General features: G+C 35.9%; 1 protein-coding gene across 2 annotated transcripts in view; it reads right to left on the minus strand.

Moving 5' to 3' along the window:
- Positions 1-1,992: 1,992 nt before the first annotated feature.
- The window catches only part of LOC150110389 (uncharacterized), a 60,205-nt gene continuing 46,593 nt past the window's right edge, over positions 1,993-15,604 (minus strand). For both annotated transcript variants that reach the window (XM_090393452.1, XM_090393445.1), the window contains exons 4-7: positions 12,501-12,629; positions 6,437-6,532; positions 4,444-4,528; positions 1,993-2,104 (exon numbers count right to left, since the gene is read on the minus strand). In XM_090393452.1, coding sequence (XP_090249578.1) covers positions 4,481-4,528; positions 6,437-6,532; positions 12,501-12,629 — 273 coding nt within the window. In that variant the 3' untranslated portion in view covers positions 1,993-2,104; positions 4,444-4,480. The remainder of the gene's footprint in view (positions 2,105-4,443; positions 4,529-6,436; positions 6,533-12,500; positions 12,630-15,604) is intronic.

Raw genomic sequence — 15,604 nt, forward strand, 5'->3', positions numbered from 1 at the left:
ATGACTATAGCCAAATGTGGACATAAATTTATTGCCAGCATAGTAATCATTTATATTGCATGAAAATTTATAAATTCTACAAATTAAATTGCAATACTCTTTTTGTCAAAAGCTACAAATTTGCTAAAGACATAGTTAAGGAAATAATGTGCAGAGCTTACAGAAAGTTATTCATATAGGCATTTCAATATGGAATATACCCACCCCGAACTGAGATGCATATCTCGCAACGGCCTACCATGCTTAGCATCTTGTAATTCAGGAGTTCTTCAGGAAAATTGGCACACTCCTCCTTCAGGGGAAGGATAAGACCTGGTTTCCTTCCTGGAGGAGAATTAAAAAGGCAATGTGTGTCCCTGTTGCATCCCGAACGTGTTCTTGGGTGTTGAGGTCTGGAGATCATGCTGTAAACTCGATTAGATAAATATACTTGATCTCTAGAAGTATCTCCACTGCTCGTGTACGATGTGGTGTGGCATTGCCATCCATTAAAATGAATTCTTCGCCAACAGCACTACAGAACAATCGAACATGACGTTGAAGTACTCCGTTGCAATATTGTTTATCAGTCATCGCCGCTTTATAAATACTTGTATCTCAGTGTGTCCGTTAACCACAATGCATCCCCACACCATAACTCAAACACTCCAGTATTTATCCCTTTCAAAAATATTCTCGCGTTGCTAGTATCCTTTTCAGCTAGATAAAGTGTAGACTAGTATCGGAGAAAAAAACTAAAGCGACTCTGATCTGTAAATAGTATATTAGTTCACTGGTGTCTTGTCCAATATTTATGAAAACAACACCACTGAAAACGTGCACAACGATCAGCTGTGGATAAAGGAACGCTGATTATAGGCCATCGGGTTTATAGGCCTATTTTTTTGCCAATATTGCCAGAGTTTGTCGAGATATCTGCGAATTATTTTTGAATGAGCTGACTTGCAAGATGACTTGCCCTGGTTTGTCGATTACATTTTGCTATTGTAACCAAAGGTCTGTCTTCATGCTCCGTGGTAGAGCGAGGGCAACCTCGCAGCAAACGTCTGGAACACGTTGCATTGGTTTGAAATGCTGCCCAGATGTGGGATTCGAAAACCTGGCAATATCACTAATTCTGACTCCGTCTTCAAGGTTTCCAATAATTCTTCGTTTGTGAAATTATGCAGATGATGTCTTTGAGACATTACAAGACATCCGAGTTTACATCTTTATTCTATCACGAAAAGAGCTTCCTTCACACACAATTCGCTTGGTGCAGCCTTTTGCTTTTATCCTCTTGAGTGCTACCATGCGATCCTTTTGCATTGGATTCAATAATTTGAATGTGTGCCCGCACTTTACTTGAATCATCTGTTACACAAATTACCACAAATTGATTCGTCAGAATTTGTAATTCTCACAACTGAGAAATCTCAGTTTGGAGAATTAAAGTGGGAGAGACAATACTTTCAATAGATTTCTTTTTTGAATGGGCTGAATATACGCTCGATGCTATTCTATATTACAGATGCGAGGAAGGATGAACAGAACACGGTAAATACGACACTGGGTTGATAATAATTATAAAAGAGAGATTTTTGAGCATAACTCTTAGAATAATTCCAGGAGAATGCATTTAGAAAACTTGGTGTTATTCAAGCCATTTAACCTATTTCTTATTTCTTTCTAATAAAAGATCAGAAGAGAAATGCAGATGGTTTTTGTAGTAATAGTAATTTTTCAGAATGTAAATACCCGCAATTCGAGCAATACGTTAAAACAGCTGCAGTAAAGAACTAATATGTATATATATACGAGTATATTTGTACATATATACATACATGAAACCTGAAAATCAATTTTGAACATCTATTTTGTTGATATACATGTTGCACTAAATATTAAGTACAGAAGCATCTGTTGTATTTTTCTATTTTATTTGATTGTAATTGACTTTACACTAATTTCAGTTACTTTTTATTAAATCACAACAGTTAATGCACTACATTTCTTATACTTAACTACTTATATTAAACCTTTGATGAATATATAAGTAAAATGAACTCCAAAATCAGAAGACAGTACCAGTGTGTGTATGTTGGATTAACACTTTTTAAAGCACCTAAAAAAATAAAATTTAGATGTCATGCATTATTATGATATTACAGTATTTGGAATACTGTTATAAATACGTCTATTGATATTTGTAAGGATATTGATTTTTAAACAATAAATTCGAAAAAAAAACAGCTTGAGACCTTTTGATCTTTAGTTTGTTCTACATTATCTCTTGTAATCAATAACTTCAGTACATTTATATTGTACTTTAGAAAGTACAGTAAAAAAATGCTGACTCGAACCAAAAGTTCAGATTGATTTCAGTCGCTGCCGTAGAGTGAATCTAGATATCTAATATCATCAATCGCTATTTTCTTTAATATTATTATGAAATTATGGATTAGTTTCTCACTCTAAGGTTGGAATTACTCCATAAATTCACTACTCATTTACTATGAGTTGTTTCACACATTCAAATTCTCCAATTATTAATAATATTTTCACTTCCCTTTCTCACTAAGTAACAAACTCATAAATATTATCAATATTTTCGCCACAATAGTAACCAATTGTACAGGCTCTCGCCTGAATAGTTATTAAACTTTATTTCTTATTACATTTGAACAAATGAAGGTTGCAGTCTTTGGAGAAGACAGAGTGGGGAGAAAGGGGCTGTTTTAGAAATAATAAGCAGATAGATTGAAAAAAATGAGAAAGAGTTTTTGGTTCGGTGAGTTTGGATTTGCACTGTGAGTTGGTGTTTACTTAGTGATGCACTTATTTTTACAGAAATTACCGGAAGCAATTAGAGGAGGGATAGCAACCTGGTCTGTAGAGTATTGTTCTTCAAAGTTTCTTTGAAATTGGGAAAAGGCAAAACGTGTGCGTGTGTCTGAGAGAGAGAAAGAGAGAGAGAGAGGATTATTAATTAAGCGGAATGCCCTCTTTTGAATAGCATTATGAAATATTTGAGAGAATTTGGGTGCATTACCCGAAAAATACAGTATGTAAGCAGAATTCCATGACTGGACAGATTTATGATTTTTACATTGTTGCCAGTTGTTCAAGCGAGAAATAGGTCTGATCATGTTTGCAATTGGGTATTAAATATTACCTACATTCCAAATTCAAGTTTTGATAGCATTCATGATTTTGAGGTTTCCCTCACACCACTGAAGTATAGCAATGAGATTAAAGCTTAATGAGTTGGTTACGGTTTATCTTGTAGTATTTAATAACTGGGTACCTCAGGGTTCGTAAAATCAGAAAGGAATGGGACGCACTGTTATTAAAAACTTCTATAGATAGGATTTGAAATTAGTGCGAGCAGGTCATTAATATACAGGAGGAATTTTATTTGTTGGGAAGAGCAATTTAAACTGAGCGTAGTGATGTTATTTTGTTCTTCCGCCACATTTTATTTTTTCTTGGATTCAAGAAAATAGACATGAAAATTTTCGGCGCTATGAGAGATGAAAGCCTTCATTACAGTAAGAATTATTTCTGTTAGTCGTGCTGAACAGGTTCGATCCAATAACGAATGCAGTAGTCGGATCATGGAAAGGAAGAGCAAACATACAGAATTTACTCCCATTTGGAACCATGGTAATGCCAAACGAAACCAAATTGGGGATTGTTGTTTTGGGTTATTCCATGTCAAAGGATACTTGGATAAGGATTTGATATAAGTTATCAGAATGATTTGGATGAAGTCCTAATCTGAGAGGTAGATGGACGCTCTGTGTTACATTGTTTGCTTATTCAAATACCTCAGCATGTATGCTTGTTCAGTGGAACTAAAAAGGAACCGCAACTGTGAAGTCGTATCAGGTTACTAAAGTCGAAGTACTGATAAAGATAACTTTTCTTTTGTGAGATTTCAACTGCAGAAAACCAAATTTTGGGGATATATAGTTAAAGAAGTAAGAGCGTTTATCAGATTTTGTAGAGCTACCCAGACAGCAAATGAATGCAACCTACTTTGGTAATTAAAGTTCTAGACAGACTAAATCAAACTGGGGAGCAAATAGAGGTTACGCATTCTTTGACATGAAGTGTCAGTCCTTGTTTTTTTTTTTTATTTAATCTATCCTTCTGTCAAACAAGAGATTATAACGAAAAACATATTTTAAAAACTAGGCAACACGCGAAGAAAGTTAGCAGCACGAAAATGAATAAAATGTACATACTCATATATTTCAGCAACCATGACGTCCATTTCATTAACATATTTATATCTAAAGTTTTACATACTTTAGACCAGCAGAATATAACTTAAAACTAGCTAATGTTGAAAAAATATATCTACATGATTTCGTTATTTTCTCCAACCAAATGAACATTAAATATTATTTTATAATTTATACTTAATCATAATCATCTTGTTTAGATATAATCTCATACCTGTCATATCTAGATCAGTAGGATTTAATATTGTTTCTCATTTATAATATGCACATTTCAAGGGATCCAAATTGTAGTTGCACTTCTGTAAAATACAAAATATGCAAAAACACCTTTAAAAATATAAAAATGCAAAAAATAATTTTTTTAAATTTTTTTATCGATCAAATATTTGTATCAAAATGTACACACACACACACACACACACACACTTGTTCGTAAGACAAGTGATTTACTTTCGTTGAAAAGTCATTATAAAGGTTTCTCACATCCTACACGCGAGGTATGTGAAACATTCCACCATCTTCGCAACTGTGTTACAAAGTCCCTTAAAGAATATGCACTGAGAAAGAATCGTAAATGATGTATCACGTGACGGCATGTATTTATCCAACACAACAGTGCATCAGAACGAGGATCAGTAGCTGGAATTATCATAACCGAAAGATAAAGAGAAAACCAAAGAACAAGAGAGGAAAAAATAATTAATATTCGAACAGGTAATGTTCGAATATTAATAAATAAATAAAATAACTTTCCCTCTTTGGAGGCATCTGTATCTAAAACCAATAAACGGAATGAGACCAAATTTTATACCGCGACTTTTGAAGGCATGGGGAGATGATTTCCGCAAAAAAAAGATTTAATACCAAAAATCGCCGATATGGGAAATTTTGGCGCTAGTGGAGTCGAAAACAAGCGGATAATTACATTAAAGGCAGATAAAATGGAATAATAACATTTCGACGGTGTAAGCGACAGCCGCGTCACTCATTCCAGCTGGATATCTGGCGCGTTACAATGATAACAAGAATAATAATAATTAAACTAAAACAACAACTTGCGAGAGATACAGAAATTAATGTAGTGATTGAACTCACAGGAAATAATGTTTTATTCATCAGAATCAGGGTCTCCTGGGCCACATACACGATTTTCAATGTGCTGACCTTTCTTGTGTACAACAAATTGCATCCAGTGTGCGACATGCTCTACAGCTGAGCGTAAGGAGTCGGATTGAATGTTCATAACAGCCCGTTTTATGTTATCGTTCAAGAAATGCAAGTTGGGAACGCCACCAGCATACACAACGGATTTCAAATACCCCCATTGCCAAAAGTCACATGGAGTGATGTCAGGGGATCGAGGCGGCCATGCCGTCTTAAAGAACTGACTGATAACCCTCTCATTAATATGCTGGCGTAAAAGGCGCTGTACTGAACGTTCAGGTAGGACACATATTGAGCACAATTCGTCAGTCATTCGACAAATATTTGACTGCTTTCGGCTCCGCCAGCGTCAAAATTTCCCCTATCGGCGAATTTGGTACTCAATCTTTTTTTCGCGGAATTTATCTCCCCATGCCTTCGATAGTCTTTATATAAAATGTGGTCTCATTCCGTGTATTAGTTTTAGCTACAGATATCTCCAAAGAGGGAAAGTTAATGCAAGGCCACCCTGTATATTTTTGATTGCTCACTGATTAATTTATCATTCATTTCTCACAGGTTTCTTCACCTTTTTGAAAATCACATTCTGTATCAGTCTAAGGGTTAAGGCTGCTTCCTCTCCTCCCACCTGAGTCTTTGAGAAAGCTAGATTAGAACTAAATCGCCTTGCACCCTTTGAGGAATATAAGGCATCAGCAAGCATTTATTTTTTAGATATTTGTATATACTTTTTGATAATTTTTAAAACATGAATGTCTCTTACAAACTGACTTCATTTAAAAAAGATTTTTAAATCGTGTTGAATAAACATGTAGCGTAACAGATTGATGGTCCGACGATCATACATCTGCTATACGATATGTTAAGCCTGGATAAGCTTTAAAGCTGGCAATTTATTAGTAAATACAGTTATGACGTCAATATCGAATACATTTCTTGATTATCATTCAACAGTTTCTGTTTTTGTAAGCTTTATGCATAAAATCAGAACAAAATAAGTCATTGGCTATGCTATTAATTATGTCGTTTGTGCGACTACTTACTTTCTCTTCTTCAAGATAGATTTCCAGTATTTGATCCAAACTAAGCCCTCCATCTTTATATTTCTCTATGATACAGTTCATGACAAGTGTCTGCTTCTATTATTAAGAAAACAAATACACAGTATATATATATATATATATATATTACAAATTATATATATTATATAAATTACATATATTATAGTTACAAACTGGGTAGTTTATAGACTGTGTGCGGATAAGTTTGGAGTATTCTTCCTTTGAGTGTAGCCTGCCACAGGATAGAAGTGTCGTTTCCGAGACAAACGGATCAGTTTATTGTTTACAGGATATTCTGGGTAGATGGGACGCACTGTTCTAATAATTCAGAGTAAAATTTGTGTTGTATAGTAGCAATGGGTATGGTGTTGCGCAACATTCTCCACTGTATGTGAGCATTAGGTTTAATGGCTCTTCTTATGTAAGGAAGATCACACTTAATGGGGGTTTGTTAAGATGAGGAAAGATTGCGAAGTTGGCGTGTTGTTGTTGTTGTGTTCTTTCGATAAGAAATTCATAGATTTTGTGCATGATGAATATATCGAGTGTCACCACCACCACCTTTGCGAGAAATTTGTAGGCGTCTGTTTTTCTGCTGTTGGTTCTTGGAAATCTGTTTGAGGTGCAATATTTAGCACAGCATGGCATGCCTATCTGAAGCGCAGACAAGATAGTGCATCTGTTAACCTTGATCCAATACTCAACGGTTGCTGGTGATTCCGAACAGCGTCCTATTATGTTTGGAGATAAAATATCATCTATGAATCTCACTAATGCGTATCATTAGAGCACATTGCCAATTCCATGCAGGAAAGAAAAGCTGTTAGTTATATAAAAAATTCTACAGAACATCTTATCATGTTATTGTGGAAGAGAGGTTCTTTAAGTATTTCTTGAAGTGAAGCTGTTTGCACTGTTTGTTGTAGATCGAGGCTTTTCCAACTTTGCGGGTAAGTCTGTAGAATGTGGTCAGATATGCCTGCCCATGCGTTATTGTCATTCATAGGACAGTGGAGAGGGAGAGATCTTTGGCGGCAAAGGATGTTGAGTGTTTATGAAAATCAGTGTAAAAACATTGTCATTTTGTGCTCGGCTGACACCAAGCCCTGCTGTCCTATATGAAGTGGAACATAGGCCTTGTTGTAGGAGAACCAGTTGGTTTTGACCCATATAACGCGGTAATTTCTGATTGTATTTTCATGATGAAGTGTTTTGAAGAAGTAGCAATTTTCAATGTATGCGGATGGACATATGATATTTGTTTGATAATTATCACTCTCCCTCTAACTGAAGCAGTGACCTGTACTACCGCTCACTTTTCTTGAACTTGCTTGAAATATTTACTAAGTATTTTTCGCAATTTTTAATCCAAATTGGAAGTTTGTTTCTTAATTAAATTTCCAGGTATTTTGTATGCTCTCCAGACCAGTGACCAGATGTTTTCCACACCACAGTCCTGTTGTTTATGTGTGTTTACTTTGGCTCCTGAAGCTGTTCGATATTCTGTGTTAGAGAAATCATGGAGAATACCATACTAATGCAATACCCAGGTATAAGGTTTTATAGTATTGCAAGGCATAGAAGAGGATTCCATTACTATCTTCTATAATGCTTCCACTATCTGTTTTATAGAAGAAATGATGATGCACTCTTGTTGGCATTTAACCAGTGGAAAAAAAAAATAATTTGTAGCTTCATCTGTAATGATTATATGCTTGTGAAGTGCTTGCATTAGGGCTCCTTTTTCAGTGTGCTCTAGATGAACGTATGGTGGTTTCCAAGGGCTGGTATTCTTCAGAGTCCGGATGAATTACTTACTGTTGTTGCTGCAAACTACGTAAGACTATATGACTATTCAGATTACTCTGGTGGCTATAATTTGAGTACAAACCTTTAATTTAGCCTTACCAAGTAGCCACCAATCAGAGGTTGGTTAGAAAGTAGACATATCTCTGATGAGGATAGTGATATAGTTTCTGAAGCATCTCAGATATTCTGTCCTCTAACAAGCATTTTAAAGATCCATTATGCTCCTTCTTTGTGTTCAGTGTATCCAGGGAAGCAGAGGCTTAGAATGATGAAGTCACGATCTAGTGCATGTGATGGAGATATGCAATGATCCATATGATGTGTGTGTACACATTCCACACCAGAACTTCTGTACTATAGAGCAGATGCTAATTAGTGACGTAGAGTAGAGTAGATAAATCACTTATTTCAGAAGTGACGTCTTATTCCAAGCACTACGAAGCCTGAACGATGCTGTTTCCATTTGAACAATAGTATGGCACGTGACATCTTCAGAGTGCCACTAAATGGGAACATACTACGCACAATTGTAATCCAAAACATCTGGACATAACCCTAGACAGAACCCTCTCCTTTAGTAGACATCCCTCCAATATTACTGCCAAACTCAAGACTAGAAATAACATATTGCATAAACTTGCTGGAACAAACTGGGGAGGGGGACATGTGCTCCTACATTTAGGACATCTGCTCTGGGCCTCGCTTACTCAACTGCTGAATAATGCTCAGCCGTCTGGCCGAACAGTGCCCACCTTAAATTAATTGATACCGTCCTGAATCAGACAACGCGTATCAGGAACAATAACGACTACTCCATCATATTGGCTACCAGTTCTGAGCCACATACAACTACCACAACGACGCCATGACAACCTGATTCGCGAATATAACAAAATTCGCCGAAATCCACTGCTTCCTATAAACTCTGATACTGACAGCTTTACATCACAGAGGTTTAATACAAGACAACTGCCTAATATACCGGCACAAGGACTTGATCCTGAGGGCTATGATGCAACAATAGCATGGACTGCCGAAACCCCAGTAATCTGACAGATAGTCTTTAACCCAAACAGTCGCCCATAAAGATTCGACCTACCTCGTAAAATATGGACCTCCCTAAATAAGGTTCGCACCAACAATGGTAGGTGCGGAGCTCCCTTGTTTACTTGAAGAATAAGACCAAATCATCTTGTGACTGTGGTGAGGTTAACCAAACTATACGACATATTACGTTTAGTTGTCCTTAAAGAACCTACAAGGAACCTGTAACTGACTTTATGACAGTTTCTACAGATGTTAATTGTCTGTCGAACTTAAACATTCAATTTTAATTTTATTCTTATTTGTATATTTTATATCTCTATATGAATACAGTGTCACTTCACACTATTATATTCTTTTATAGATTTTATTGTCTTGTATGTCCCTTTTTTGTACGTATGTATGTATGTATGGTGGCATATGCATGCATTCTTCTTAGCCAAACGCTAAATAATTAATCTATCGAGCAGCACCTGGTAAAATGTCCTCATAGAACCACCATTGGATTCTCTGGAGAACACTTTTTCATGTATATCCAGGTGCCTGAAATATCAGTCACCATATAGTTATGGATTACACCGTGGAGACGCTAAGCTAGTGAGGGTCGAAGATCTTGGCATTGGTGTCTTCCATTGCAGAAATTGCAGTTGAAATCCACTGTCCGTATGGGTGGTCCTCATTAACTTCATTGAAGTGATTTTGAACGAAATCTAAACCTGCACTTCAAGCTGTTCATCATTCTGAGGTTGATAGTTTTTCTTCCTTCCCCCCCCCCTAGTAATTCTAGCTGGGTAATTAGTCAACTGATGGTGATTGTGTAGGCATAAGCCATGGAACAGTTTTTATCATGAACCACGAATTGTTTTAAGGAAGCTCTGAAGCTGCTTTCAGCTTCAGAGCTTCCTTCAGCAGGCCTTCAGTGTGAGGGCTTCATTTTCAGTTTCGTCTTCTTATTTAAGGGCTTAGGAAGCTCAGTCTCCACTCTTCAACCTCTGTAAGTTGTTGGAAAGATTCTAAAATGCTTGGAGGCAGGGATCTCTAGTGCACTCGCGTTGGTTTATCTTTGGTTGTTCGTGTGTCTGTTTTCTTCCATTTATTGTGCTACTATTTCCTTGCTATTGTACGTTATTTTATACACGTGGTTTTGTTGTTTTTCTCTTTTCTGCTTCCTTTTCTTTATAGTTGCTTGTCGATGATGCTGATAGAAGTTCTTCCAAAGGTACAGTGTCTATAGTGGTACGTGATGTTGATTCCTTGGTGTTTGGCGATGTTTTGTATTTGAGTCGTTTGCTGTTCATGGGAATAATGTGTCTCTTTTTGTTTGATGTTTCTTGTTTTCGAATCCGCTGACGCTGGTAGCCTTTAACTGGTGTCTAATTTTTAGTCGCATACGTTGATTTCCTTACATAGCCTTTTTCGTGGCAGTAAAAACATTGTGCCGCCAGAGTGATGTGGAAGGTACAGGCTACTCTGTCTGTTGCTGTATTTATTATTTTCGATACAGAGCCGATTGCACCGTCGTCTAAATGCATTCAGGCCTATCTTCTAAAATTCTTGATATGGGCAAACTGAGGTTTAGGGGTTGAGGCTCGCAGTGTTAGGATTTTGCCCGTTACTGAGCTGTATTTTCATAGAAGTCCGCGCAGAATTTGGTGACTTATTCAGAGAGACATTTCGTAACATTACTATTTTGCGACCAAATGCGATAGGCGACAGACTTACATGGTACTCACCAATGTTTATTCAAGTAAGGTTTCGGACTATGATGTACTGACGAAGTATATCTGTACGGCACCTCCTGAAATGTGGGGTATATTTTCAGTGGGATATGCTGTCCAACAGCCTCTAAACATTGCTCAAACGAGGTATTTTCTATTGCAAAAATGATTACTCCATTGTCACGGGTTATGCGGTCGGTTGGTTGCGCATTTGTACATTAGCCGTTTCGGTAGTAGAAATTCCCACCGGGCTTTTGCTACAATACTAACATACGAGAGAGATAGTTTCGATCTTTTGTCCGTTGCTTTCGGCAGGGCTAGGTTTGGTGTTTTTCGAATTATGGAGTTTCATGAGACCATTCACCTAGCCGATCTATATGAAACAAGCGTATTAAGCGTATGTTTTCTACATAAGCGTAAACACCTGATCTGTTGTAATAGCAATTAGCAATTATGCTCCCTCTCTCTCTCTCTCTCTCCATTTCCCAAGTCTCTAATCCATTTCCCAAGTAAGCAAACAGACAAGTAAGTCAAGTTTGCGTCTGCAAGTAGTGCAAGTCTGGGTGATCCGCAAAGTAGAGCAAGTCTTAGGTAACTCGTGGGAAATGGATTAAAACCAGGTTTAAAATAGCTTGGTATCTTTAACATATATTATGCCAAGGTAAAAAACTTTCTATATATATATATATATATATATGTGTGTGTGTGTGTGTGTGTGTGTGTGTGTGTGTGATATGATACGATACGATAGAATCTATATAAATAAAGCCTGGTGAAAGTAAAAGATAATTTCTAAATAAGCATAAACACCTGATCTATCGCGCTATAAAATCAGTGCCTTTGTTTTTTAAATACGATAAGTTAGCAAAGCAATCTTAGCTACGATATATACAGCACGATATATATAAAATAGATATCCTTCACATCTTAGAAACGAAAAATGTAATTTTAGGAACAAATAAAAATTACAGAAAATCCATTCATCTTGAATAGGTTCCGTAGTTCAGTCAGTATAGACGAAGCCCTTTTCTTGGAAAGACCTGAGTTCGATTCCCGTCAGTAACGTGAGGAACATTTATCTGGTCGCATCTAGAGACATAGGACACACCGGGAAGCATAGGGCTAATCACGTTATCCTCGATACAATAGCAGTTAAATTTAGAGAAATCCTCTACGCCATAAGGTAAAAGAGAAGGGAAGGGAAGGAATAATAAGAAGACACTCATTTGAAACAAACTACGCTTCCTTCAAGCTGATCAAGTGGCGACTTCTTTAGTACACGTATTGTTCCTATTTCGCATAGACGTAGTAGTTTAATAATAATAATATTAATAATAAATCTTAAATATTTTGACACGCTACGAAATAGACGGTGCTCTCCATATGGGTAAACTTGTTTTTAAATTATTGAAATAAAAAGAGAAGGTAATATTACCTACCAAATAAATAGGTAAATAAATATATTATAGAATTACCTGTGTTAGTTTTCCACATCTACAATCAATCCAGATCTCTGGATTGCATCTGAATTCTATCAAATCTATGAGGTTATTAGCTGGGCCCAAACCGTTTCTTTCCATACATTCTTTGAAATATCCAGTGAACTTACAGGAAAATATAATAAGCAAACATAACCTATTAAAATCTAATTATAGATATCTTTTGATTACAAACTGTTATAGATTTAATAATTACTTGGACAAGTACTTTTATAAACATAAAAATGAAGTTCAGTGAAGTAAAAATGAGAAGTATGACAGAAAATATTATTATATTTACGGCTATTTTGCCTGTTTCTGTTTAGGAGTGCCCCTGTTTAAATGCCATTGGCTTTTTACTCACGGATTCTTAGGGCATTGTAGATGTATATTTACCAATAAATATATGTAGCATAAAGGAAGAGAAATTTTCACATACCTTTTTCCTGGGTGTTGTGGCTTGTCCTTTTCCGCGATGTGCAAACTACTGCAGTTATGGTGCTTTGGAAGGAAGTGTATGTGTGAGGGGGGGGGGGGGTCATAGGCAATGTGAGAGAATTAGAATAGAAAATAGAAAAAAGAAAATAGAAAAAAAACGTTTTTTTTTGTATAATATATATATATATATATATATATATATATATATATATATATATATATATATATATATATATATTCTTCTATTATTAGGGATGGGCGGTAGCGTGGGAAAGGGGTTGAAAACAGCAACTGTTTTTTTGAGGGGGAGGGTTGGAAAAAGGGTTTGACGGGGTACGGTCCGTTTCGACTATGCTTGGTCATCGTCTGAACTCATGCAGGAAGTGGATGCTATGTCAAGTCGGTTAGGTGTTTCTGCTTTTGAAGTGTTTGTGTTATCACCTATTGGTCGAGTTGTGACCTCAATTTTACGTTGTGAAGCTTCCGAACCTCGGAGATTATGTAGAGCCTGTGGACGTTGATAGAGTTTGCGTCACATTTTATGGCTATTGTTTCAGATATTCTAAGCATTGTTTCATTGTCTTGTCTGTCTGCTATTATGGCCTTGTCGATCTGCGGGGTATGTTTTTGTTCAAGGACGTGAACAACTATTTCTGTTTTTCCTGTGCTTTGTATTCGATTTTTCTTTTTTAGTGTTTTAATGTTCTGGAAGAGGGATGTTACAATCAGGGAAATGTTCTTGTAGTCTTGCCCATAAAGACCTGGTAGTGGAACCTGTGTAGGTGATATCACAGTCTTTTTGGCAGAGGAATTTATAGACTACGTTGTGGTGTTCAAATCTTTCTTTTTGTGTGTGAGATTTAGTGGGTTTTAGGAGATTTGACAATTTTTGATTAGTGGTGAATACCAGTTTGTAGTCAGTATGTTTTAAGATGTATTTGTAGGCTTTGTATGTGTTCTGGGTGTATGGTACTTTGACAATTTTTTGTGTTGGGAAGGTTGTTTTGGTATTTGGGTTGTTTTGGCAGGTTTGGGCCATCCTGTTTTTGTAATTTATTAGTTGTGTAGGATAGTTGCAATTTGTGAAGACCTGTGTTAGTTTTTTTATTTCTGCGTTCAGATTACTATGATTGGTTGAAAATTTGTAAGCATTTATGAATTATGATAAGATGACCGATTTTTTAACGGAATATGGATGGTATGAGTGGAAATGGAGGTAGTTTCTGATATGCGAGGGTTTGTGGTATATTGTCGTGGCTATTTTGTTGAAAAGCTTAAAAAAAGCAAATAAATATTAGAATATCATTTGCTGATTAAAAAGAAAACCTGAATAATAAAATTCAAGCATTTATTGATTTTGGCGATTTGTGTCGTACTACCACTAGAATACTAGAATATCATTCATTTGTTTCTATTATATATATATATAGAAACAAAATTAAATATGAATTATCATAAATTGAATAAAAAGATTTACTGAGGCGAATAATTCTACTTTTTGAATTTAAAATTTGAAACTCGTGTAGTCAACCATACTGAGCCCGGCAAGTCAGTTGATACATGCCAAGAGTCCCAACAGTGATTTTCTTTAAAAACGTCATCTCGATTTTTAGTCACCATCATAATCAAATTCCTAACATGTACCCTCAAGGGGGAATACAGGATATCATGATAGTACTACATGAAAAACTTACATCATTACTAACTTCCTATCAACATATTTCCTCCAAATCAATCTGTTACCTGTCAAGAGTCCATCATTATCAGATATTATATTATATTATTCTCTTCTAAGGCACTTTGTACCGTATCAATCCACCTATATCTTGGTCTTCCTCTGGGTCGTTTTGCTGCCAACCTGGCAGAGAACACTTGTTTTGCTAATCTTTCCTCGCCCATTCTGTTTAAGTGACCATTTCACCTGAGATTAGCTCTGCTAACTCATTCCTGGATGCTAACAATGTCAAGTTATTTTCTAATATATCCTCGTTTTTAATATGATATTGCCATTGATGTCATCCTGTTCATCCTAATATTTCTCAGGACTCTGATATCTGTGGTCTCTAGTCTTTGCTCAAGTGTTTTATTTCTAACCCAGCTCTCTGATCCATAAGTCAAAATTGGTTTGAATACTGTCTTGTATACAGCTAATTTAGTGTTTTGACTAAATTTTCTTTTATTCCATGTAAATTTATTCTGTTAACGTCCTACCATACTGGCTTTGTTTATTCTATTGTCTATTTCTATATATTTTACCGTTTTTAGTAAAAATGTTGCCTAAGTAGCTGAAATGTTTTACTTGTTCTATAGGTTCTCCATTCGCGATGCATTGGATATTTTCAATATTTATGCCTATTTTCATTGACTTTTTCTTGCTATTGATGAATTTTGTACCAAATGTATTACTACAGTTATTCAATTTATTTAGGGATTCTTGCAGACTTGTACTGGATTTATTTAAAAGTATAACATCATCTGCATAAAGTAAAGAGTTGAGATTCGCATTTTGATATCAGCTTTAATACTGCTTTCCTTCATAAATTGATTCATGAAGATCATGAATAACAGATGTGATAATGTACATCCTTTTCTGACACCAGATTTAACGTCGAATCATATTCCTACACTTCCTTCAATTCTAACTGCTGACTTACAACTCATAT

Source organism: Typopeltis vanoorti, chromosome 1 (assembly GCF_054136105.1).
Source record: "Typopeltis vanoorti isolate ZY-2024b chromosome 1, IOZ_Tvanoo_1.0, whole genome shotgun sequence".
In the NCBI taxonomy this organism is placed as follows: domain Eukaryota; kingdom Metazoa; phylum Arthropoda; class Arachnida; order Uropygi; family Thelyphonidae; genus Typopeltis; species Typopeltis vanoorti.